General features: G+C 41.7%; 1 protein-coding gene across 1 annotated transcript; it reads left to right on the top strand.

The window, feature by feature from the left end:
* Positions 1–163: 163 nt before the first annotated feature.
* BLMH (bleomycin hydrolase) lies at positions 164–20,448 on the top strand. The gene is made up of 12 exons (XM_082776450.1): positions 164–247; positions 921–1,118; positions 1,690–1,799; positions 2,419–2,560; positions 4,828–4,916; positions 6,209–6,301; positions 10,351–10,506; positions 10,968–11,126; positions 11,222–11,289; positions 11,681–11,798; positions 13,929–13,998; positions 19,425–20,448. Exons 1-12 carry the CDS (start codon positions 235–237, stop codon positions 19,574–19,576), a joined length of 1,368 nt encoding a protein of 455 aa, XP_082632576.1. The 5' UTR covers positions 164–234; the 3' UTR covers positions 19,577–20,448.
* The last annotated feature ends 4,456 nt before the right edge of the window (positions 20,449–24,904 follow it).

The following is a 24,904-nucleotide window of genomic DNA, read 5'->3' as shown; positions in this document are numbered from 1 at the left end:
GAAAAGGGGGTGGATGGTGGGGGGGGGAGGCGCCCCCGCGCGGCCCCCTCAGGGACACCGCGCGCGGCCCGGCACAAGTTTGTCCCTCGCCGGCCGCCGTCCTCACCGCCCCCCCTCTCCCCTCAAGGCCCCGCTTCCTGCTTCCGGTGCCGGGGCTATAAAAGCCGCTTCCGCCCGGCCGCGCGACCCGCTGTGGGGCCCCGGCCGTGTGTGCGGCGCCCCCCGACCCGCGCCATGAACGCCCGCGGTGAGGGGCGGGGGGAGCCGTTACCGGGGCAACGGGGATGGGAGGGGGGAGGGGGGGTGGTTACCGGGGCAACGGGGCTGGGGGGTTTGTGGGGGGGGGCGTTACCGGGGCAACCGGGTGAGGGGGGATCTGTGAGGGAGGGGGAGCGGTTGCCATAGCAACGGGGAGGTGGGGGGGGCTGAGGGGGGGGTTCTGGGGTAAGGGGTCCTGAAGGGGGGCGCTGGGAGGAGAGGGGGGGGGTGAGGGGGAGTCCCGGTGGGGGGGGGTGGGGTCACTAAAGGGGGTCCTGGTGAGGAGGGGGGGCCCTATAGAGGGTCCTGGTGAAGGGGGGGGGGCTTTAAGGGGGTCCCGGTGGTGCGGGGGTGGCCCTGGAAGGGCCCTGGTGAAGGGGGGGGGGCCTGAAGGGGGTCCCGGTGAGGAGGGGGTGGCCTTGGAGGGGTCCCGGTGTGGGGGGGGTCCCTAAAGGGAGTCCCGGTGAGGGAGGGGGGGCCTTGAAGGGGGTCCCGGTGAAGAGGGGCGGGCTCTGAAGGGGATCCTGGTAAAGGGGGGGCCCTGGGGGGAGTCCCGGTGAGGGGGGGGGGGTCCTGAAGGGGGTCCCAGTGAAGGGCAGGCCCCAGGGGGGGTCCCTTGGGTCCCGGCCCCCCCCCGCTGACGGCCGCCCCCCGTCCCTCAGGGCTGAGCCCGGAGAAGGCCGCTGCCTTCAGCCGCCGGCTGCGGGCCGAGCCCCGCTTCCTGCTGGCCCAGAATGTGGCGACGTGCAGCGACCCGCTGGAGGTGTGCCTGCAGCGCCAGGTGGTGCAGGACACCGTGCAGGTCTTCCAGCACGCCCTGCCCGCCGAGGGCAAACCCGTCACCAACCAGAAGAACTCCGGTAAGCGGTGTTGGGGGGGGAACGGGGCTTGAGGTGGGAGGTGTTCCCGGGGGTGTAGAGCAAGGGGGGGGGCTTCAGGGGTTGTTCCTGGTGTGCCCCGCTCTGAGGGACTTGGGGTGTTGGTGTGGGATCCTGAACAAAAAGCTGAGTGTTGTGGTCAGGCTTGTGCCTGCTGGGGATGGCTTGTAATAATTTGACACAAGGCAGTTAACTTGTAGCAGTACACTAGAAGGGTTTCCAGCCTTACCTGGCTTCTGTTGCCACCGTGTTCTGCTAACATCTGCTCAAAAGACCTCTGAGAGCTGAAACTGAATCCTCACAGCATCCTTGAGTCGGTAACTGCCTTCACACCTCCAATATTTGCCTTCTGTAAAGGATAAGAATGAAGCAGTTGAGACCCACCTGTGTGCTTCAAGATTCCTGAGCTGTCGTTACTTGGTATTTTAGAGGGCCAGCCAGGACCGTGGGCCAAAGGTTTCAGAAGGGATGTTATCATGAATCTGGTGTTTGGAGACCTTGTGTGGATTTGAGTACAAGCATTCTGGTTTAATTCTTGTTCCTTTGATCTCAGGGAGATGTTGGATCTTCTCCTGTCTCAATGCAATGCGTCTTCCCTTCATGAAAAAGTACAACATTGAAGAGTTTGAATTCAGCCAGTCGTACCTCTTTTTCTGGGATAAGGTACGGTAGTACAGCTCACAGACTGCTAGCGCTGCATCTGCCATTGGTCTTAGTATTGGGATGGAATTTCTTCTAGGTTGGACTGTCTTAAATGGAAAACACGCGTGATAGGAAACACCAGAAGTTCCTTAAATGTATATTTTAAATTAAGATAGCACAAAGTGGGACTTCTAGATTGCAAAGGAAGCTGTAAAGATATTAATGGTCTGGAAAAGTAAAAAACACTCGAAAGAGACTTTGAGTATTCCCAAAGTTATTTGCAGGAGGCCCAGCAAGAAACATAACTGTAATTTTCTGTTGAGAGGTCTTTCAGTAGTGCTTGTGACCTGCTGATCGGGGAGCTGTGTCTTTGCTTTCTTCCCTAAGGGAAATAGAGAAAATCTAGTGCTGGTTTGGGCCAGGCCTCGTTACATAACTTCTCTTTCACGTTTCCTGTTTCCTCCACCCTCAAGCTCAGTACTCACTCACTTCTAAATACTTGGTCTGTAACAAGAATAAGCTTATACTGTGGGGAAAATGAGAGTGTTAGTGGATGTGCAGGCTTCCAATGAAAGGACTCTATGGGAGTGTATTCATGCATACATCACACTTAGACATTTATCCTGTCTGTTCGTTCCAGGTCGAACGCTGTTACTACTATTTAAATGCCTTTGTGGAAACAGCTCAGAAAAAGGAGCCTGTAGAAGGAAGACTGGTACAGTTCCTGCTCTCTAACCCCACAAACGATGGTGGACAGTGGGATATGTTGGTTAACATTATAGGTAAGGGAATTGGTTGCTGGGAGCACTTCCTAAATTGTACACTGGTTTGGGAGATAAGGAGTGAAAACAATTTTGGATTGGTTCTGCAGTGTTTAAAACTAGGATCACCTAGGTCAAATAGTAGCTGGCACCACAGAAGACCTGAAACAGAGGTTTGTGTTTACTTTTCATTGTTACCTCTCAAAAACTGGCTTGAAATGTCTGTGATATAACGAAATCTGCAATGAAGTGCTTGTCTGTATAGTTACCTTAAAACACCTATGTTGTCATTCTTAGTTACCTGGCTGTATTTCTCATTCTCTCAAAACACATTCTTTTTAGCATCAAGTCTGCACACAGGCAGCTGTCAGTTTGCACTCAGTAAGAAACAGAATTGATGATCTGAACAAATGATAAAGCTGAAATGATGATAATCTTGCTTAGGGCCAATAGTTAACTGCCTTTTGCTTTCCTTAACTTTTGCCATCATTAAAGCAATACTCTACTAAATATTCAACCAAGACAAACTTCAGACACCTGCTTTAGATGCATGTACTCACTTTGGATTGCTTTGCCTAAACTGCCCTGTAACCATGGTTTGAGCTGAGCTGTGATAATGTTGTTAGCCATGTGAAAACTACGTGGCTATCCATACGGACTGAGCAGGTCTATGCATTGTGAGGAGTAATAACATAGCTCCAAATGTAAAGTTTATTTGGTTTTTTACTTTTCTGTGCCTGAAAGTTTAGTACTGTAGTCTCTCAGAGCATTCTGCTAATGTTTAATGGAAAACATTGCAGATTAGAATGAGGTCTGGAGAGTTGTGTAAGCTCTTCTGGACTTTGTTATTGATTTCCAGCTTTGCTTTCTTTAAGTTTCTAACATACCACATCGAAAAGCAGCTAACCAGTTTCCTAATAACACTTCCTTTCAGGTAATAATCACCTTCATGTTACTAACGTAGGAAAAAAGGATATGAACTTTCATAGACATGGGTTTTCTTGTCCCATCTCCTTAATACTCAGATAGGAAAAGGAAAAACTAGCAGCATAGCCTGGTGATTGATCTTTAAGATTACTGTACGCTCTCAGAGTAAGAAGAATCAGAGTGAGACCTGGAAGCTTGCTAAAAACAGCGCTGTTAGCCATTTTCTTTCTTAATCAATGATCTTTTTCATATTATCTTTTAAATATTATGCTTAAACATTTTCTGGGATCTTCATTTTTGCATATTGCTGCTGATAGAAGCTCAGAAAATCAGCAGAAGTAATTAGATAACCCAGATTGTTTACTAAAAGTGTTTCAGTCCCCTGTTATTTCAGTTATAATTTGACATGTTGCCTTTGTTTATATCCATATTTACAATTCAGTGTACCTGGTAAAGAAGAAACCTTGTTAGACCAGGGTGTGTCTACAAGGCAGAAGTAGAAGGGCTTTCAGAGTTGCAGCCTGAAGAAAGGTGATACAAAGATCAGTCAGAGGGAAATTATGTGGAATGTGGCAGTGCTGGTCTTACAAAGATCCAGTTTAGGTAGGATCATCCTTAGCAATAATTAAGGGGATGTTTAGTGTCTGAATTAGACTAGCATTTGCTTTCATTTGTATGGTGAAACATTGCGACACCTTGTAAAGCCACAAGCTAATAATGCAAGTTTAGAATCACAGAAGGAACTTGTTTATTTGAAGCCTGGAGGTTACTTTTTTCCCCATTCAGTCATTACAAGTACTCACAAATGTTTAAACAAACCGGAGAAAACTTCTGGATGCTGCTGTTATATTCAGAGCTTGCATGGTGTGATCCTTAGTACCATGATGTAGGAAATAACTGAGCTGTTGCTGATGTTTTATAAATGTTCAGGAGGAAAGGAAACTGGGAAGTTAGTCACTTAACCTTAGATCAAATACATGGAATAATTCATAAGAGGCCCAGTCTTTCTGGAAGACATTTCTGGAAGCTAATTTTCAAGTAAGCTTTCTTCATGTTAAAAAAGATCTTAAAAACAAACAAACAAACCACTAGTTTAGAGCCTTTTAAAGTGTCAGATGAAATGATACGAGGCCACTCAGGGATTCCACCTCTTGGGACCTGCATGGAATGCAGATCGGAGGTCAGGATTCTGTCAAGGGAAGACGTAAACTTTGAGTACTCGTAACCTTTAAACGAGACTTTTCTCTTATAAAGTCTGCACAGAAAACTATGTAGTTTTTATGTGTGCATGAGCCGAAACACTAGTGTCTGTTGTGGCGAAAAGACAGTTGTTAACACATACCTGTATTGCTTTCTTTTAGAAAAGTATGGTGTGGTTCCCAAGAAATACTTCCCAGAGTCTCATACTACAGAGGCTACTAGAAGGATGAATGAAATCTTGAATCATAAGGTAAAATTGGTTTAGATCTTGCAATTAAAGAAGGAGAGGGGATGGGAATGACCCTGCTCCAGGTACTACAGCATTTTTTTGAGCCAAGTATCAAGTGCATCTCAGCAATTGTTTTTTTTTGTTTTGTTTGAAAGATAGCTTAAAATCATAGCAAGGGAATGAGATCAATCTTGAAATACAGAGCAGGAAGCTGCGTTTATGGAAGATAGCCATTGGCAGGCCTCAGTAGATTGAAAATGCACCGTAGTTTTAGTAGCAGTTGCTCCCAATCCTCAAACCTCTGAAAAGTTGATTATGGATTTGCGGCTGATTAAGTATATTTCTGGAGAGCTAGCACTTGGCACGTAGGTGATTCTCCTGCCCCCTCAGTGTTCACCTACCAGTATGCCTGTGTGTCTTAATATTGCTGCCAAATTGGGTGTTAAAGATCAAAAATACGTATTTTAGAAACACTAAATCTTAAAAATCAGCTTGCAGTATGGAGGTGTGCAGCTTTATCTGAAGGAAGGTGTAAACTTGTGCTCTGAACTACAAAAGTGAATTTATCTGGGAAGATGCTAGTGTAGGCTGTTAGATTAAATAGGCAATTTAATATTTTTTTTTTTTACAGCAGGCTTTGATTCTTTTCCAGTTCATATGGTCTGTGCTCAGAGAAGATTGCCCTTTGAAGTACATATAAAAAATGTAAAATGTGTTGAAATGAGCTTAGACATAACAGTGGTGTTAATGTTATTCTTGTCTTGAACATTGCAAACCAGCTGGTCTTGAGGGAGCCCCACTCACTGCTGCTCAGCCTTATGGATGGTGACAGTAATGGGAGGCATGTACTCTTCCTGCTGCAATTCTGCATGCAGTGGGGAAATGCTCCATTATTTTTATCAACCGAGAGATCAATTATGCATTAGAATTGCAAAATAAATTTTATAGTATGGAGATGGTCTGTGCGTGAGTCACAGAGGTGGTAGTGCATATGGATGTTGCAGCATGAGTTATATTAGGGAATAGAGAAACCAAGCCTTAAGAAAAGCTAATGGCTGTAAGCTTCAAATCAGGAGTTGGAAAACAGCAATTGAGTCGCAAGTATTTGCGTTTTTTTGGTGATCTTTTACTTTCAAACAATTAGCTTGATTTTAAAGAATCGCTATCTGACAAGGCTTTCTGAAATGGATTTTCTCTTCATTTTGAAAACGTGTTAGAAAGAGTAAAATGGGTGCCTGTAACAACCAGATAAGTCCTGAAGACTGATGAGGCAGCACCTTTCATAATCTTAAAATGGCTTTCTCCTTAAACAGATGAGAGAGTACTGTTTGCGGCTGAGAAACATGGTGGCAAGTGGGACAATTAAGGAAGAACTTTGTGCTGCAATGGACACTATGATAGAAGAGGTAAATGTGGTGCTAGTATTTTTGGAATGTATGGATGTTATGGAATATCCCTTTGGTTGGGTTAGGTCAGCTGCCTTGGCAATGTCCCCTCCCCATCACTTGCCCACCCCCAGCCTGCTGGCTCTTGGGGGCTTGGAAGGAGTCCTGATGCTGTGCCAGCACTATGCAGCAAGCGACACAACACTGGAGTGATACCAGTGCTGTCACAGCTATGAGAGCACTTCCAAACAAATATTCCAGAACTTAATTGAGATCTATGCATTTCTGTAAAAATAAAAAAAAAAAAAAAAAAAAAGGGAGGGGGGGGGAAGAGGGGGCAGCATTTTGTATCTTAATGGAGATCAAAATAGTGACCTATCGAGCTTTTTTCAACTCGCCTCTTTCCTAGCGTTTATAACTGCATTCTGATGGTTTTGAGTGTAGATTCCTACAGCACGAGTGTTGTTGCAGAAATTGCCCACAAGAGAGCAGGAAAGAACAACAAAAGTCAGTGCTCTGCATTGTGGGAAAGATGTAAGCTGAAGGCCAGGCTGAATCCAGCTGTGATTTGATACTGGGGAGCAGCAGAGGAATGAACCACAGCATCTGGTTTTGGCTGTGTGAATTAACTCAAATCAATCAGTAAGTCTGTGGAAGTGGTGTTTGCGTAGCGGCTGGCCTTCCATCTGTTCACTGAACGTGGCAGTGGCACTTGTTCTTATTCTACAGTTCTTGTAATTGAGGTTTAAATAGCAAAAGTTAGTTTTAAAAGCTCAGGAGGGTGTGCTAGTTTGAATTTTTTTAGCCAGGTGCATCCATGTAAAGTTTTTTTCACTTGTTTCTCAAGCATAATGCAAAGTGACCCAGTGGTTTTAATGTCTGTCCTTCGATGTCTCAAGAAATCAAGTATCTTCATCGTGTCTTTTTTTTTTTTTTTTTTTTTTTCAACCAAATAAACATTGAGATTAGGCAGAACCTACTTGGGACATTTCTGCAAAGATTTAAGCAGTTTCATTAATATACAAGTATTGATTAATGTGTTCACTTGAAGACCTGTAGCTTTTATCTAATTAAAAAGGCAATTTGTAGATGTTCCTTGGGTTATGTTATTGAGACTAAAATATATTACGAAATGCATACCCAAAGATCAATAATAGTTCCTCTTTTTGAGCCTGCCCTTTAGTATGTTGCAAATCAGCAGCTAGTCCAAAAGTGAGTAATGTAACTTCTGTCCAAAGTGTGTGTTCAAAAGCCCTTGGAGAATTTTACAGCAAGCTATCAAGCTTCCCAGGGCTGGCAATGTTCTTTTTTTGAGGGCGATGACATACAGTTCACTGTAGAATGTCACTTCATTTGTTTAGAGCCTCTTGCCCTTTGATAAAGGATCCTGGAACTATCATTAGAGGCTCATTAAACTAGTTGTAATTTTTTTTTCTGAAAAAGGTTATGCTTAGTTCTCTGTGGTTAACAGAGCACTTCCTCTTGCAGTAGTAAAAGTGTTTTGCAACTTAAGTGGTTTTACTTAAAATAAACGCTGTATCTGGAATGTGCACTGCACCTGTGTCTTTTAGGAACACTTAGCTTGATAAATAAGAGACAGCTTTTCATGTTGTTACATGTAAGTGGCTGTTAATCTCTTTTCATAAGTGGCAAAACAATTTGCCTTTGTTCTGTGAAGTTTTATTTGCATATCAAGTCTTAGCTCACTTACGCTGGGAGGCGGTGCTCTAGCTAAAACAGGGCAGCTGCACTGGAATGTGGGATTAAATATTCACTCCAGAACTGTTTAAACATTTTCCTTATCAAACTAGAGCACAACAGGTCAGAAGTTGAAATCAGTGCAGTGCATGTGATTGACTTTCTTCCTTCACCGTTTTCCTTTGTAGGCTCTTATCAGGAGCGTCCTTTTCCTCTCCTTGCTCATTTTGTTTTTTAGCACAATCCACTACATCTTTGCCTTATCTTGGTTCCAGTCGTTGCCAGAGTGATACTAGTCACCTTTTAGTTTAAATGCCTCTCCTATGGGCATTGGTGGAGGAAGCTTTTTTGATAATAAGGGTTGGCCTATGAAGGGTGTGGTGGAAAAAACAATCAAGGGAGGTCATTCGCAGTTAACTGCCTCTGTTAACTTGAGACTTCTGTCTCCATCACTTTCCTTCCTCTGGCTGGAGCTTGCTTGCTTGTTTCTTTCCTTTCAGGCATTTTTCTTATTTGGCTTTCATAACCCCAAGTGGTGAGAGCTGAGGTTATCTGAGGCAATGTGGGTGTATCCACAGCAAATGCTACCTTTTGTGCAGGGTACAACATAAAATATTTAGAGTAGTTTAGGGATTTAAATTTGCTCCTTAACATATTTATTGGTAAATAAAGGTGAGGTCCTCCAGTAAAAACATAAGCCCACACCTTAGTTTCAACCTGTAATTAATCTGTTCATTTGTTTTCATTAAGCTGCTTGGAGCAGCAACACCTTTATTTGCATCTTGTACACAGCCAAATAGTGAATGTTACTTAGCATGAGCAGTGCATGCATTTTGCCATGAGCACAAACAGCTTAAAACACAGAAACCCCATAGATCTCTCCAAACATTTTTCTCTACTCATCTTCAGAACACAATGAAAAAGGGCGGAAAACCTATTAAGAATTGGGGTTATTATTATTATATATAATATATTATTGTGTGAAACTGCACACAACTCCTAATTTACAAGCACTTAATGAGCCAGCCCATAAATACAGTTAAAGCCTGAGTTGTTGTTTTTGAGTTTAAAAAAAAGTAAATCCCAGTTTTGTTTTTTTAAAAAAAAAGTGTGTGTGGTTATGGAGGCTGTCTAACTTTGTTAATTAACAACTATTTCCTGTGGTACCTTGGGATCTTATAAATCAGCTCAGCTGGCTCCAGAAAGAGCAAGTCAGCCCTGGAAAAGTATTGTCTCCACTCCTGTGAAAGCTGGTGAGGGTGACATGAAGGCTGACAGCCTAGGATAGCTGGCACAAACCATAGGCATTGGATGTGCAGAAGGTGCAGTTTAGATTTGATTCCCCCTTCTCTTATTTTAAAACTGTTGGTTCTTTGCAAGGAAGTATTGTACTGAAGATATGGACGGGCAGAGCTGAAGTAAAGTAGTTTCAGCTGGAGTAAATCAGTTTAAAACTTGTTTAAATGATTGAATTCTTTCTGTCCCCATATATGCTGTGACAGATCCTGCTAAATATCCCTAAAGACAGTCATATGGTTACTGCCTACAAGATAGCACGTTTTATAAGCCCTGTGAGAAAATACAGTGTAGATTAAGTACTCTTTTATAGTCTGATTTATAGGGAGGTTGACTTAATCTTCAATTTCTTGTGGTAAAGAGAGTCAATAGAAAGCTGTCATCTGCAAAGGATGTCAGTCAGGGGACGTGGATCTTCAGTTAAATTACATAATCTGCCATCTTAAACCCTAAATGGAGGCATTGTTAAATGTATTAAAACAGATGAGAAGATTATTCTAGGATTTTGGAAAGAGGCAAAGGCCCATCGCTGAAATCCAAATCATCATTACAGGGAAAAAGGGATTATCATGGGAAACACTGGGATAGAATGTGTGTTTCACATAAAATGTGTGTTGGAAGATCTCATTTGTCTCTCTGTGTGGGGCAAATCACCTACTAAAACAGGTAATGCTGACTGTTAAAGCTTTTTATAATCAGATTGGCAATATTCCTCCTGTGCTGGAAAATTTTCTTGATATAGAAGCTTCAGGATTATTGAAAATATTGGAACAAGACTGGGCAGTATCTTGGCTTTTCCTTTTTGGCTGCTGCATTCCTAGAATAGCTTGGGATTCAGATGTTCAAGCTTCTGCTGGTTTCCTGTGGCATTTCAGATAGATTCTTCACTGTTGCAACATCTATTCTACAAAACTGTAAATGTGTGTACATTGATTCACATTCTTCCAAGGTGAACGTTAAGATTGCATTTCTCCGGTTGATTTTCATGTGGAGAACTCCATCAATGGCATTTTTGTGGTAGGAGGGGCAGACCTGCATGTTTTGGCAAGTTCACAGCTGTTTGCTTCTCTGACCAGGTGTTCAGAATAGTGAGTACTTGCCTGGGCAACCCTCCGGAGACCTTCTGCTGGGAGTTCCGGGATAAGGAGAAGAACTACCACAAGTATGGTCCTATGACACCAGTGGAATTCTACAACGAGCACGTGAAGCCGTACTTCAACATGGAGGACAAGGTTGGGGATGCAGAGAGGCAGTGGCTTCCAAAGACCTTCTTGCTTTTAAGCCTCCTCCAGTTTATTTTCCCCTGTTGCAAGTGTCCTGTCCACACTTGTAACTGCACTGTGTGGGATGGGTACAAGTCAGGTGGCCCTGTGTTTATGTCCCAATTTCCTGTTTGTGCTGTGCTCTTCAGTTAGTTGTGGCCTTGCATTGCATTTCAGTGATTTTTAATAATATGCAATGATCAAATCAGTCATAAAAGCTGTGAGACAGCCATTAGAGGAGAGGAATAACATGTAAAACTCCTGTGCTACAATTGGAAGTGTACTGGTAAAGCTAAAAAAATGAAACCAGTACTTCAGCCAAGCTGCTTCTCTGCTATGGGACGGACTGCTAGCTTGGACAAAAGCAATTGTCTGAAATCCACCCAGATTTTAAGTTGCACCTTAATTTATGATGTCTTGTTTGTTGGCAGATTTGTCTAGTGAATGATCCTCGACCTCAGAACCCATACAACAAGCTGTACACAGTGGAGTACCTGGGCAACATGGTAGGAGGGAGGAAAACACTCTATAACAACCAGCCTGTTGATGTCTTGAAAAAACTGGCTGCAGCATCTATTAAGGATGGCGAGGTTTGTTTGGCTTCTTTTCATGGATGACATGTGTAACTCTTGTAACATAAAACTCATTGGGATATGGCCTAGACATGACTTCCTTCTATTTGTAGGCTGTGTGGTTTGGCTGTGATGTTGCAAAGCACTTCTATGGCAAGCTGGGAATCAATGACATGAATATGTAAGTAAAAAAATTAAAACAGAATGCCACTTTGGATACTTAGCTAGGACACAAAGCAAGCTTTGGCTGCTTAAACTAATTTGTACGTACACTTATGTAAACAAAATTATTTGAGCAACAGAAATATTTTTTCACTTCTTAGCTAAAATCTTAATCACTTGTAGCAAATCTTTAAAGGACTGTTACATATTTGTACCCATTTGATTGTCTAGTATCTGGTGAGAGAAACTCCTAACGAGATGGGTCTTCTGCTTTTATTCTGACACTAATTGCAGAACTTGCAGGCCTGTGCCCTGGTTCCTAATACAGGGAAGTCTACTGATTCTCTGGTTTGTTAGTGAGAATCCTCCCTGCATCCTTTTTTGATACAGTGTATGTGGCTTTTTAACAGATTCAATCATGAGCTGGTGTTTGGCGTCTCTGTCAAGAACATGAACAAGGCAGAACGACTGATCTTTGGAGAATCAATGATGACCCATGCCATGGTCCTGACAGCTGTTTCGGAGAAGGTAGGGTCTCTGTCCTGAAACTGTGATGTTTGCACAGATGTATTTGAATATTCTGGCAGCCTGTTTATATGTTCTGTGCTCATTCACAGTGTATAAGCTGTTCTAGAGCTCAGCATGTGTGCTACAACACCTAGGTTGTCTGTTCTTACTGTTATTTGCCTTGTGTTCAGAACTAAATATTTAACCAGTACAAAAATTTTAGACAAGTAAGGGCTTTCTTTCCTTCTGCCCACAAACTTTTTGGAGGTGGGGAAAAGGAAGTTAGATTTTCTGGTGTCCCAGAAATAGAAGCTATCTTAACTGGTTCTAAATGCAGATTCTGATGCACCTTGCTAAGCAAGGAATGAAGTACAACAGCAAGCATTTAACACCAAATTCCACTGCATGAGTTAGTCTGATTTACCTTTTTACAACATGATGTTTATGTTAAAATAGCTACTAGGAGGCACTTGGCAGCAATCTTAAACTTTTGCAACCTTGTACAGTTGGGGAAAATGGTGTCCCAAGCAGCTTTATGGCAGACAGCAGGCTGAGGTGAATCCACAGCTAAACCTGCTCCTGGCAGTACAACAAAGCACAGATGAAGTAAAAAGAACCATGCGAATATTTACACTGTAGGGTTATTTGCAGTTTTGATCTTTCCCGTTGTTTCCAGAAGTTGTCATTATTGGAGTTTCTCTGAAGTGGTCTCTTCCTGTCCAACATGACCTTGGCTTGAGAAATAACAGCTTGCATGTAACTTAAGTTTGCTTCAGCTCCAGCATTTGAGGGCTTCAGAGACTGCCGAGTCATAGGAATTTAAGTTGCTTTCTACAATTCAATATAAAGTTTTCTACTGTTCTGCATTTTGAGCTCTTAACACTTGTATTTTATGTACTAGATTGTGTTTTCATTGCTTTTCAGTTATGATATATTTCTAGTGTTCAAAACCTATTTATCTACTCGTGGCTGAAGGATGTGTTTGTACATCCCCAGTTATGGGCAGCACTTCCTTGGAGGCTGTAGTTCACGGTCTATATTTCAAAGTTTGTACTTTTGCATGCATAAAAGTATAGTTGCATAAAATACCAGATATGACCTGATTTTCTTAGATATGCATCTAGAATGAAAAGATTTTTTAAGAAATTACTGTTCTTTGTTTGAAGGATAGTAATTACTTTTATTTTGTTTCTACCTTGTTTGAACATGTTGTCTAATATTAAACCTGAGATTAATCTAAAGGAGCTTTGATAAATGGTTGTAAAAATGCAATACCTTGGATTTACTACTTCATAAAAAGGCTTTGAAGATTTAAAAAAAAAAAAAAGTATTAAATTTTACAAGGTAAAAAATTGCAGATTAAATGCACTATTTGGTTAAATGTAATATATGTAAACAAGTTTATACCAGTTTCTGTCTGATACCATCAAGAGTTGATTTGTGGTTTGTCTAGTAGCTCTTGAGCATCTAATTTTAAGGACATTCTTATATTTTTAAAGTGAGAATAGAAGCGATACAATAGCATTCACTCAAATATTAAGAGTGGATTTGTAGGATGTTTTCCAGGCTCTTGTTTCCTTGGTTCCTCAAGGGACACAGTTGTTTTTTGTTGTTTTTTTTTTTTTATGAGAATCTTTTGAAACTACCAACAGCTTGCTTTGTGGCATAGCAAGCCTATGAATGTGCTTCCAGTGCTTTTATGTACTTGATAGATTTAAACTTGTTCTTAGTAATATTGTTCTAAAGCAGGCTGCAGTTGCTTTATTGCCTCTGTGCCTTTTCTGATTCCTAGCTCAAGCAAGTGATGCGTTTATTTCAGAAGGCTCACAGGGCACTGATAGGTGATAGGGAAGGCTCCTTAAATACTTTCAGCTAAGTCCAAACTTGAATTTAGGTCAGTTTGTTCTCTTTAAATATTTAGTGCAGGTTGTCATCTTGATCACACTTTCTCATACTTCATGTAAAGAGATAGACACGTAGTTAAGAAAATGATTTCTGACCATTAGCAAGAAACCATTGTCTGAAACTCAGTGTCTGTAGCCTTTGGAGTGGAGCTCTTGTTTGCTTGTGCTGGATTTAGATTTGGAAGGGTTGGCAGCTATGAACTCTCAGTCCTTCACTACTAATAGCCATCTTCTTGCTTTGTCACAGGATGGGCAAGAAGACTGCTTTGAAAAATGGCGAGTGGAAAACTCCTGGGGTGAAGATCGTGGGAATAAAGGTAAAATAATTTATAATCACAGGTTATCAAAGGTCAGCCAGCTTATTAGTATAAAGCTGCTCGTTTGTCTAAGCAGTGTATGCCAGTTTGCTCTTGATCACAAGAAAATTGCCAGGTATTATCACTGTGAAAAGAAAAGCAGTTTGTAGCGGTTTGTCAACGGTGGTAGGGAGAGAGCAGAACCTTTTCTCATAATCCTTTGCTACAGAACACATCTGAGAAGTCTGATAGTGTTGCTTTGAAAGCATGGTGGTACTTCTATTCTGAAATACCAAGAATTCTAGCAGGCATGTGAAACAATCTTTTAAAAAGGGGACAGCAAGTAAGAAATGATTTGCAGTACCAAATAAGATGGGATCACTTTAAAGAAATGCCTCAGTGTGCACTGTATAGAAATGCTTTTCCCTTCTAGTATGAAGGGGAAAATAAAGTCTTCACTGTAGTACTTGTAAATGCACTGAAGTTTTTGGGTAATATTCCAAAGTCATGTGAAACTTGAGCGTTTTAGATTTTAAAGCACTGCTTATCAATCACTGCAAGCTTTTGCTTTTAATTTCCTTTAACCAAATCAGTATGGCCTGTTCCAGATGGTGATGTGAACAGTTGCATTGTGACTGTTCTAGCTCTAACATCTGTCTACAAGAAAATACTTCTGGTTGCCTTTCTACAGCCATGTAAAAAACATGACCTGTGGCGTCCTTGCAGTGTTCCTCTCTGGTATGACAAGCACTAGCAACCAAAAAAGCCACAGTTAACGTGCAGTTAGCTCATGGCAGGTTTCTGCATGAACTTGTTTTCCTGTTGATGACTGTCTTGGCCTGCCCTACAAATCCTTTACAAAGGATTTTTAAGCTCCGCAGGGCTGTAGCGGGGGAGATGAGCCAGCCTGGCATGGCATGTGGACAGGCATTGTGGGCAGAACAGTGAGTCACAGCAAGCAGTGGGTTAGGAGATAACTTCTAGTCACTTCCCTGCTCAGCAGGGGCACAACTTGAGCAATGCTGCTCTGCCTGGTCGAGTTGGGCAGCTCTGATCCTGCCTGGCCCTAGGTGAGTGGGGCCGGCAGTGTGAGAGTCTGCTTCCACTGAGGTCTGCAGTCTGTCAGCTCATCCTAAATGAGCGCAGCAGGACTTCTGTGACTTTTTTCTCATGAGAGAAGCTGGATGTACATGTAGTTGTGGCGTGGTGACCTCTCTGATGAGCATGCCAAGCCAGGCTTTGGTTTGTCCAAGGGCATAATACAGCAGTCACTGCTGACCGCATATTTCTGTTGCAGATTAATCCCAAATGTTGTGGATTTTCTTTTGGGAATAGACTATTTTGGGAAAACTTTGTTTTAGGATGTGGTCTACTTATACACTTTTGATATCTTATATGTGACTAGTGAACTAAAATGGTATTCTTGGAATAGTGTCTTAATTTGTTGTGGCCCCTTGGTCTGGTGTAGTCTATATAGAGAATAAAATATAGAAATGCCTGGTTAGTTGTGCTCTTATTGTCGAACGCTTCATTTTGAGATGCTCTGGATACTTGAATTGCAGTGATAGACTGCTAATGGTAGTGTTAGAAGAACACTTCCACAGAGGAAGTGTCGTGTGCAGTTTGCTTTACGACTGCTCAGCATGGATTTTTAGTACTCACAACTTTCTGAAGTTAATAGGTGTCTGTCAGCATTTCTGGTTTTGCTTGTCATATATGTTCCTTAGTCAAGTTCAGAGCTGTTTTTTATTAGAGCTGGATAAAAACTGGGCTTAATTTCAGGATGTTGGCTATTGCTCCCAAACTGCAATGTAGTACCATGGAAACATTCAGGTTGGAAAAGGGCCTCTAAGATCATCTGGTCCAACCTTTAACCCAGTACTGACAAGTCCACCACTAAACCACGCTACTAAATTTTACATCTACGTGTTTCTTGAAGACCTCCAGGGATGGCGACTCAACTGCTTCCCTGGGCAGCCTGTTCCAATGCCACACAACCCTTTCAGTAAAGGAATTTCTAATTCCCAACCTAAACCTCCCTCTCTTCCAGTAGATAGATCGGACTAGGAGCTGTACCTGATGAGCTGTGATTGAACAGCTGCAGTTCTGTGCCAGTATTGCTGGGCTGGAGGAGCATCAGTGAATGTTCTGGAGGAGCTGCATAGGCTGTGATCTACAGCACCTACAAATGAAACAAGTGCAGTGTCTCAGACTTTGAGCTGTAAATAACACTAATCCATATACCTGGTTGTCCTTGAGCTTTACTTTGAATTTGTTTGCCAGCCTTGTAAACCCGAGCTACTACTTGGTTTGCAGCAACAATTCATCCTCATTAGACATTGTCTTTTTTTCCAATTATGGATTTACTTTTCAAGAATGAGTTCAATAATTCCTTGAGGGAAGCTAGTTGCTCTTTCCAAATGTAACTGGACTCCAGAGTGACTTGAATACACCCTGTCCACACTTTCTGTGCGTGTGTTGCATGCACACCAGCTGTGTGAACTTCCTGGGTGAGTCACTGTCACTTATCTGTTTTGTTTGTCCCCTCACACACACTGGTAGAGACCACTGTCTCTGGAAAGTCTCGCTCACTGTCTATATTTTGTTTTGGTTAGGGAGTTGTCTTGAAAAGTGCCTTGGCAGAAAACCTTATCAGAACTAAGAAGCTTGACTTCTAGTTCAGACTGCTTTTTTCAGGGAGGTGAATCCCTTAATAATTTTAAGTACGGCTCAACAACTTACTGTTTAGCTAAAAGTAACTAGACATATCCTTGGGATTTCATTCTGAAGCACCAGAAGAGGTGACAGGGTTTTTTCTCTCCACCTCCTGCCCTGCTTTTTCCCTCTCTTCAATGTCTAGTACTAGCTGGTGTGGGAGGATGAGCATTTGTTGTACTCTGTCCTGAGTCTCTTGCTATACCACTGAGTCAATCTGGCACTGAATTTTATCTTATGTTATCTGCTTTGTTAAGAAGGTGGGAAGCTGTGTTGGGCTTAGTCCAGTGCAGAGAACCAGTGTCCACATCAGTAAAGAAAAGGCCAAGAATGATGTTACGCTTGGCACATCCCAGTTGAGGCCCTGTTGGGTGTGGGGGATACGGGCAAGCCCCAACTCTGTTACTGGATTATTGGACAGGATAATTGAGTACAGCCCGCAGTACACCAGGGACTAGCTAGGCTTTGTCATTAAAAACATAGCACAAAACAAAAACACTTGATAGGAAATGAGTGTTTCATACGGAGTCCCTTGTGTTTTGCTGTGAGCACAGTCTGAGGTGCCAGAGGATCCCTGCTTCCCCGGCCTTGCGTGGCACAGGACTGGAACGAGTGACTCTTGGTTTGGGTATTCGGGAGGAAGTTTCTTATGCTCGGACTCAGCAGTGTGGGCAGAGCTGAATTCTTGTGGTAGTGCTTGTCCCGGAGAAAGGGAAGCCCTGGGAACTGCCTAGCATTGCCTTCTGCTAAATACACTGTAATTACATGCATCTCTGCTGTAAGAGTTTCTTGGAATCCAATCTGGTTTTCCTTAAGGAACGAACACAGCTGCTGACAAACATTGCTTGTTTTTTTTTTTGAGGTAAAAAAGTCACTTCCTAGTAAAATATTTCCTTTCTGTGTTTTACTGGCACTTTGTCAGCTATACAGCCAAGTTTAATTGTACTGCTTACTCTTTTGTTCTGAAGACACAGGACGGTATTCCTGAAGTTTGAACCCAGCTTATCCCATCAGATATCTATGCTAAAAACAAGCAGGAGGTCTTCAAAGAGGAACACTAAATCATGTTATCACAGCCACTTGATAGGGGTCCCTTTGTTTGTTTTGGCATGGAAGTGCTAGCAGGAGATGTACGACAAGAAAAGTCATCTTTTGAGTTCATCTTTTGACTTTTTGTCTCTTTGTTGCATACTTCTGCATGAAGACATTTTAAAGATTTAACTTTACACTCAGTCGTATTCATATACGAATATTATCCCATGAGTGCATTATGAGAGGCTCTAACTTGCGCTCCCCATGGAGGAGTTAAGGTACGAGCACAAAGTGTCTTGTATGAGGTCTGTGAGGAACTTTGCAAGGGCTTTATTTTCAGGTTCCCAAATGCTAGGTTAGGTAATTAATCTCAGACCATACATCCTCAGCTGACCTCTCCCTACCCGGCAGCTTGCTACTTTGAGAACGCTGCATTTTAAGTTTTCCGTTGGGTAAGTTAGAAACATGGACCAGCTTCATGCGCAGAGGAGCGTACTCGCAGTCAGGTGTTCTGTTCTGTTAAAGCAAGGTGCTGCTGCCTATGAAGTCTGTCTCCTTGTAATGAAGGAATTGATAATGGCTTTCATTGTGACACCGAGCACAGGCCTTCTCAAAGAGCGACCTTACTTATTTGCATGTTCTGAAGTTCTGCTCGCCGTTTTCTTCTTGTTCAGACACTGCGATACTAATCAGCACTGTCAAGCTTTGAGATACAGGATGTCAGAAGCAGAGTTCATTATCCTCTCAGGGTGCAATTACTTGTTGGCTCTTGGGAGTGAGAGGTTTTTGTGTGTCCCAAGAACTCATATCCTGAAGAGAGAATAATCAAGGCAGCTCCCTTTTGGCAATGTTTCCAAAATGGCTTCTAGCTCGGATTACAATTGATAGGGTTTTTAATTTATGGGAATTATCTGATCTCTTGCTTTAGAAACAAGATGGTGTAGATAGATGCATTTATTGTCCATATTGGACATTTTCTTGTTTCATTTGATTGTGATGATACTGTATAAGGACACGAGGAACTTTATTACATAAAGCCTTCTCATCTCTTCTAAATGCTTTCTTTCTCCCTGCCGCTGTGTTTTCAGTTCACTTTGAATAGTTTGTTTCTAGTAGTAGCTTTCTGTAAAAACCTGTGATACTCAAAACATGGCTTTTTCCCCAGTTCAAATGCTGTTCACTGAAATTCTTGATAAGAATTACATTGAAGAAGATAACTGAGATTTAGTTCAGCCGAACTGATTTAGATGCCTTTGAAATTGAGGAGAGCAGATAGCAAAAGAAGGCAGCTGCAGGAATTGAAGCAGCAAAGTTTGGTTTAAGCAAGAAGTGGCATGGGTATCCATCTGGACAATTCCCCTTTTCTTACCAAAATCCTGAAAACTTTTAAAGCCAGAGAACCAGGTAGTTTTATGTTCTGACTGTTTTTAAGGTATTCTAATTTATTAAAGTATTCCTAATGCCTATTTTAACAGATAAGCCAAACTGACAGTTATTCTTGAGCTTGTTTTTCCTAGTAAGTTTCTTGGTTTTTCAGTGCACATGAAATGCATCTACTTAGCCCACATGTTAAATTGTTTTTGAGAGAGACAGAAGTATGACTAGCTCCTGTTTGCAATGGATTATTAATGTGTGCAACTTGTGACTGCTTCACTATCTCAGTAATGCTTCTCTGTTGTAATGAATCTTTTCATCTCCAGGTTACCTGATCATGATGGACGACTGGTTTTCTGAGTACGTGTACGAAGTTGTGGTGGACAAGAAGCATGTACCAGAAGACATCTTGGCAGTGATGGAGCAGGAACCGATTGTTTTGCCAGCCTGGGACCCTATGGGGGCTTTAGCCAAGTGAACTACAGAAAATTTGTCTTCTAATGGTCAACCAGAAGTAGATGCAATAGAGAATCCGAGTGGTTGGAAGCCATAGCCAAATGATAATGTGACCAAGCACTCAGCATGGTCCATGTTCTTGAAATGTAAGTTAAGGATCTTTGGGAAATAGCGCTTTACTGATTTGTCTGAATTAAAGCTCTCAGACAGGCTACTTTGCAAAACTAAAAAGGGAAAAGGAAAAAACTCACTATGAAATATATTACAAGTGCTGTCAATGGCGGTTTGATTTTATCTTAAATCTTAAATAAAAAAAAAAATCAGAATAGTAACTCAGTAGAATTGTTTTGACCAGTGTTTTCCCTAGACAAGATGGCCATAAAAGGCTATTCTTTAGAGTTAACAGCTAGGTGTTAGAACAAATACATCAAGATACTTATAAATTAACCATTTGTGGTCTGTCATATACCATAAGAATGCCCAAAATATTTTATACATTCACATTTCTAATTTTTCTGCCAAGGGAAGAAGTTTTGAAGGGTACATACAATAGACACTGCTGAACCTTAGAAACGGTTTACCTAATTTACCCTTAGGAAGCTTTCTCTTTCAGCAGCACTGGGGGGGGGGGGAAATAACTTTGTTTCCAGTTTCATTTGTCTTTATTCTTCCATTATTGAGATGGGACTGGATAACCTCTATCAAGGCCCAGTGCTATGTCTGTGTGTACAGGAGCGCTATTTTTCAGTTATATTAGCAAGAACAACCATAAATGTTCACAGGTGGAGATAGTGTCATGCTCAACAGAAAAAAAAAAATTGCTGCATTTTATTTGGATGTTTTCAAAAACAAGATGGTGCTATGAAGCTTTTAAATAAACACTTTCTTAAGTGACTGGTACAGCTCTGGTTTCTTTTTTGAGCCTCATGGAACTATTGAATGTGAAAGATCAGTGACCTACAAACAGACCTAAGCGAGCCAGAACGTGAACAGGAAAACATGTTGCTTTATATTCCTAGTAGTCACAGATGCTTATCTCACTGAACAAATAAAAAGTAAACACCATCTCACATGCTACAGACACTTGAATAGTTTGGTGATGAGCACAGTGCTAATACTGCGATTTAAATTGTGACAACACGGTGGGTTGTCTTTACGTACCCTGATAATTGTCCTGTTTTGTCCTGAGTTTAGTCATAAGCAACTAAAAGGGTAAATGAGGATATAGAACCACACCGCCAGCTACCATGGGTGGTAGATAAATATTGCTTAAGTCAAATGCAAGCAAACATGTTTGTTATGGCTGTGGTACTCTACAACTTAGTTTGACTCCTTCCATTTGGGCTACAGATGTAGACAGTTCTATGATTACGGAAGCAAATTATACATTTGTGTATCTAGTGTAAGATACATATGTATGTACACGTATATACGTACACTAAATGCCAAGCTAAAGGATGCCTGCATGTTGCTAAACTAAATACAGATGAGGGTTTAGCTAGGAGTCACCCAAGCTGATTAAACTTGCTGCAGTTAACATTCCTCGAATTGGGTGGGAGTGCTGGCTAGATGGAAAACAATTTGGTGTGGAACAGCAGCAGGGCAGTGTGTTATTCTGCTTGAATGATGCTGTTTAAGAATCTGTCCTCCACAGTATTTCCAGCAAAGGTAACAAAGCTGTTCTGGAGATGAAGACTCTGAAAGTATTTTGGGAGTGCCATGATGCTATAATTTGGTTTCCCTTCTAGAGTGGGAAGAGCGGAGGTTCTGGAAATGTGAGTGGTAAAAGGCTGGAAGAACCACGGTGTTGAGACAGAAAAGGGGAGATGTCACATTCTTTGAATTCATACATAGATAGGGAATTGTTTGTTACCACTGCTCATGATAAATGGATTAAAAAGTCATGGGTTTCAACTACAAGCGTCAATGAAATTAGGAAAAGCTTTCTAGTGATAAGAAATAGAAAGAAAAAAATGGATTGCCTGAGGATGTGATGCCTCCCTCTATTGTTGAAGATCTTCGGTGGAGGGTTACAGAAAAACATTTCAGAAATGACATTGATAGAGCTGACCCTTCCTTTTGGCACAGGGATGGGCAGGATGATCCTTTGAGGTCCCTTCTGCCCTTGTGGGTATGCGATGCACAATTTCTATCTCGTGCTTGCACCAAGGCAAATAAACAGCCCTGTACTTGATGCAGAACCCTGGTGGCTCTGAAACAAAGCCAAATCTCTGGGGAAGCTGTATTATGCACAATATTTTCATTATGACTAATGCATGTGTTTTTTGGTGCTTTTTTCAGCCAAAAGGTCAGTATTTTAGTTTTTCAAAATCTTTCTGCTTGTGACATTATGCTAGTTCTATTCCCTCTACGCTTTCTACCAGAGGACTATAGCAGCCAAGGACAATTAACTTTTTCTCTGGAGTTTAACTGGCTAACATTTTTGTTGCCTGGGGCAGCTCTGATGATTGAGTTTGATAAATCAAGAACTGTTTCCAAGCCAGTTTTTGTTAATTTCAGTGTTTAAAAGTAGTGTCCGGTGTTGTGCTTATCTCTGGAGTACTTGCCCAGATATTTCCCAGTACAAATTTAACAACAGTATATTTTTTTCCTTTCCTTTAAGTAAGCACAGAAAATCCACATGGCTAAAACACAGAATAGGAAATGAAGCCAAACTGGCAGAAGCAGTTTTGCGTTTATGCCCAGCAATTTTATACATTCTTTAGGAGCGGGGAAAAAGAGGGGAAATACGTTTGTCAAAGCGAAAGCTGTGTTTCTGCTACAAGAACTCCAAGGGCAGTTGAACAAACAGTTCCAAGGTTCACGATAATGATTATCTGTAATTTAAGGCTGGCGCAACATCAGGTAGGATACTCTCTGTTTTGCTGCCTAGGTGATGATAATCCACAAAAACCAGTCCTGTGGCTTTCAAATCACTAGCTGCAGGTTCTTGCTATGCAGCTGTCTTTGTTATCCATAAGGCATGTTTGTATCTTACTAGCAAGTGAGCTTGCTTGTAAATTGTAGTTTGAAACAAATAAAATCAGTATGTATAAAGTGATGTTCCATTAACAGCTCCTGTTGATATCATATCCAGTTTAAGGTAGAAAAGTTTCTGAAAACGCCCTGGGTTTCACCTAGATTTGTAGTATTCTCGTGGGTATGGCTGCAAAGAATTAAAAACATCTAGAGTCTTCTAAGAGATGTTCTAAAGCAGAAGAAATTCTTCTTGCACAATAAAAGATAACCAAAATGACAAAGTAATTAGCTGTATCTGCCTCCTTTACTCTTTAGTTTTCACTTATTTCTGTGTTAGTGCCCAGGTCTAATGAACTTTGGGTACTGCTAGCTAGCTAGTACAACATCTTATTCGTTTTAAGTGTTAAAAATTCCAGAATGAAAGTTCCTTGCAGTGTGTTTGCATCCCCTTAACTTTCCTGGTGTAAAAGATGATAAAGAAATTGCACTTCAGTTGTTGCCTCAGAGAAGACACAATGGTTTACCGGATCACGCCACCCTTTTGTGCTGGCAGGGCGAAGGGGCTGTGATCAGCACCCTCAGCTGGGGGATCAAGAGTCAGGCCAGCTGAGTAGGTGCTGGAGAGGCTGCGTGCTCTGTATGGAGGCTGAGAAAGGTGTCTGTGTGCTGTGCACCGCGGGATGGGGGGAACCTCGGCCTCTTAGCGTTGGAAGTTCAGAGCCCGGAGATGCTGGAAGGAGCTGAGTTGGCCCAGCACCCCTCCGGCACAGAGCAGTAGGGGAGCGTGTAAACAAGAAGCAGGCTGCTAGGCTCTGGTCCTCAGGAAACGCTCCAGAAAAGATCAAAAATTAAACTCTCTTCAACGCATGGAGTGGAAATCATTTGGGAATAAGCCCAGCTTGCTACAGGTGTAGTCTCTTGGCAAAGACAGCTCTATGCCTTACGAGCTCCAAACCCAGGTCACAAAAGTAAATAAATAAATAAAACTGATAAAAAGGTTATTAGGTTAGAATAAAAAAAAATGAAAAACAATTATTCATGTCTGTGTTTCTGTGCTGTTTGTTTAGTTTGAATCTTTTGCATGCTCTTAAGAAGACCTTTGGATTTTTGAGGAACCAGCCAACTAAGAGTTTCCTTTTCCAGTTTCTGTCAATAAAGCCATGGAGCTTTCATGTGACAACGCAAAGTTACTCAGACAGTCGGAAAATATTGACAGATAATGTTATACAAGTCCTCTTCCTCAGTTTCAGTCAGAAGTCAGAAAATTATGTGTACAGCTAAGGAAAGGAAGAGGCAGGAGGTGAGGTTACATCCAGGAGCAGTTTGTAGGCTCTCAGAATCGCATTCTTCCATCGATGCTCTGGTGGAAACAACAAAACATCTCCAAATCTATGTACCTGCCAGCTGTATATCCCGGCACGCTCAGCTTAGAGAACAGCAGGGAAGGACAATCAGGATTTCTTCTTTTATCCCAAAGCCTATCTTAATAGCTTCTACATGTAATCTGATTCCTAACTAAGCAAAAGGGAGCAACAAATAAATATTTTAGGATTTGTTTATGTTATTCTCAAGATTGCTCCTATCCTCCTGTTGGCAGTGAATCAGAAACATGCTTGCAGAATTGCTATTAATCCCTTGGCACAGCTGGTACTACTGTTACTAGGTAATTTTGCTGGGGCTTCCCATTCCTGTGCTGGCACTAGTGGCTGGAGATACGGCTGCTTTCTCTGTGGAGAACCGTGGAAGTGTCTGAATGTACGTCTCGTGGGAGGTCTGGTTCATTTTCTCTTGTTTTTCTGTACTTTCCCTAAATCATTAGGATTTTGCCCCATGATGTACAAAAGATTCACTGAAATTCTGGAACCGACTCAGTTCAGCACCCAAAAGTTTTTACATATGGGATAAATGAGTGTCCTAATGCTGAGGGGTCAGCCTGAAATCTTAAGTCTGTTATTGACATTACGCCCCAAAGGCTCCAGACAGTTTGGCAAGAAATTAAAATAACAACAACAGAAACCATGCTGCTGCAGAAGACATTAATGGAAGAAAAAAAAATAAATTAATAATTAAAAAAAAGGAACAAAAAGGCCAGGATAAGTCATGAAAGGTGTTTTTGTGTTCTTCATATGCTGTTTTTCACACTGCAGCTTTGTTTACTCTACAAAAATAATTAAATACTGATATTGGGTGCCACTAATAAGCCCAGACGAAAGCAGTTTAGCTGATGAATGGTGCGTGATAGTGTTGCAGAACTTGGTCAAAGAACCTAGTCTAAGCAGAGCCTGAGATAGAGAATAACATCATACAAAGGTCGTGATGCTAAGACTTTAAAAAAGACAGAATTTTACAAAGAGCAGAGAGAAACAAAGCA

Source organism: Aythya marila (genome assembly GCF_965140915.1).
Source record: "Aythya marila genome assembly, chromosome: 20".
In the NCBI taxonomy this organism is placed as follows: Eukaryota; Metazoa; Chordata; class Aves; order Anseriformes; family Anatidae; genus Aythya; species Aythya marila.
Note: the sequence above shows the minus strand (reverse complement) of the source record. Positions and strands in the feature narration are given on the sequence as shown.